The following is a 1,806-nucleotide window of genomic DNA, read 5'->3' as shown; positions in this document are numbered from 1 at the left end:
AAAAGGAGAGGGGGCGATTGTACGATATTGCTTGAAGCGGTCGCTCGGAAGGACGTTCGGTACAAACTAATAGCACCGCAAGCCCAGGCTGCAGCTTGCCGTGGCGACCGAATGGCGCCTTACACTGACCTGCAGATACGCTGACGGAAGTCGACCCACGTTTGACCGGCGCGGGGTGCTGCTGCAACTGGACATCCGTATCCATGCTTGCCCCTGCGTGCAGCCCTCGCCCTGCCGGCACACCGAACCTCCAAGCCGGGATGCACGGGCTCTGGAGCTCTACAGTGGTAGCACAAGGGCCGAGCACTAACGCGGGCTCATGCCCATCCAGGATCTGTGGTGCAGGGCCGAAACACGGATGGAGGCCCGCGGCGATCGGGAGACGCACTACTCGCAGGCCACACTCAAGTCGGATCAAGTGGGGCCAGGGCGGCCGCTGCCGCGTTCCTCCCTCTTGCACAGCTCTCATCAAGGTGAATGCAACCGTTTGCTACCCCTCACGTTCCATGCAAACGTGGTGGGTCATCATGAGTGATGCTGAGCAGCGCTTCACCATTGTTTGATCGCCCTGTTTGAGAGCTGCACCAGCCTATCCCCTTTCTGTGCAAAGCATGTGTGCGATGCCCTTGACTGTTCATCCCCTTTGCAGTGTTTCGTGCGCCTCGGCGCTGTGGCCCCGCGCGGCAACGTCCAGCCCTCCCCCGCTGCGCCCCCCCCCCTTGCAATGAAGCTTTGCCCTCGACCTTTACGATTACAAGGCGCAACAGAAACGTGCCAGCAGGGCCGCCGCGCCGCCACTGCTGCGGCTGCCGCGGGTTGCGCCACCGTGCTGCGGGCGCTGGAGCGCCCGCCGCAGGTGTCATGTGGTGAAAGCAACCGCTGCGAAGCCGGTGTTGTGTCACTTCACTTCCCGGCCGCCTTCTCAGCGAGCAGCTGCTCCAGCATGTCCTCGTCATCCTCATCCTCGTCATCCTCAAAATCGTAGTCCTCATCGTCGTCCTCGTCGTCGTCAGCGCTTCTGCTCTGCGCCCCCGCCCCGGCATCGAAGTCGGCGCTCTCCTCGCCGTCCTCCTCCTCGCTGCCAGACAGCGCCTCGCCCGCCGCCGCCTGCCGCAGGAACCAAGCCTTGCCCGTGATACGCGCCTCCCCGCCGCCGCCCATGGCCCCACCGCCGCCGCCCTTGCCGCCGCCGTCCGCCGCCGCCACGGCCGCCTTTTGGGCGGCCATCTCTGCGTCGAATTTCTTCTTCCAGGCTAGGAAGGTCTCCACCGTGACTTGGTGGCCGTGCGCCCGCATCGCCGCGTGCCGCGCCTCCTCCTCCGCGTCCGCCCGCTTCCGCTCCGCCTCCGGGTCCGGCCCCGCCGCCTGCCGCAGCCGCTGCGCGAGCCACTCCTGGCTCGTGGTCACGAGGTTGTAGATCATCGCCATGCCGAGGTTCTCTTGGACGACGGCGTCCAAGGTTGACTGGAGAGCGCGGATGTCGGCGTCGCTGAGGCCTCTGACGCTGCGGGGCTTGAGGCAGGGCGCCTCGTCCGGGTACTGCGGCGTGTCTGGATGGGTTGACAGGGACCGCCCCACATGTATGGCATCGAGGAGGGGGGGGGGGCAGGGAGCTGGCGGTGCTGAGGTGGCCGGAGGATGAAATCTTGGGGGTTTGGCGGGTTCGGCGGTGGTCATAGAAAGGGCTTGCAAACGAAGGTCGCTCTGCCGTCCTCAGCCGGGCCGCCGGCCAGCGGCAACGGCGGCACGGCAACCTGAGGAAGCGCCCAGCAAGGCGAGTGAGCGGCGCCCCTCCCTCCCCCACCC

General features: G+C 66.3%; 1 protein-coding gene across 1 annotated transcript in view; it reads right to left on the bottom strand.

Annotated features, from left to right (window-relative positions):
- Positions 1-903: 903 nt before the first annotated feature.
- MNEG_3676 (hypothetical protein) overlaps positions 904-1,806 on the bottom strand; it is a gene marked incomplete at both ends in the record, with an annotated part of 2,168 nt that continues 1,265 nt past the window's right edge. Inside the window, one exon of the mRNA XM_014047846.1 lies at positions 904-1,550. Within this exon, the coding sequence (XP_013903300.1) occupies positions 904-1,550 (647 nt within the window). The remainder of the gene's footprint in view (positions 1,551-1,806) is intronic.

Source organism: Monoraphidium neglectum (genome assembly GCF_000611645.1).
Source record: "Monoraphidium neglectum strain SAG 48.87 unplaced genomic scaffold scaffold00474, whole genome shotgun sequence".
Taxonomy (NCBI): domain Eukaryota; kingdom Viridiplantae; phylum Chlorophyta; class Chlorophyceae; order Sphaeropleales; family Selenastraceae; genus Monoraphidium; species Monoraphidium neglectum.
The sequence above is the reverse complement of the archived record's forward strand: the minus strand, read 5'-3'. Positions and strand labels throughout refer to the sequence as shown.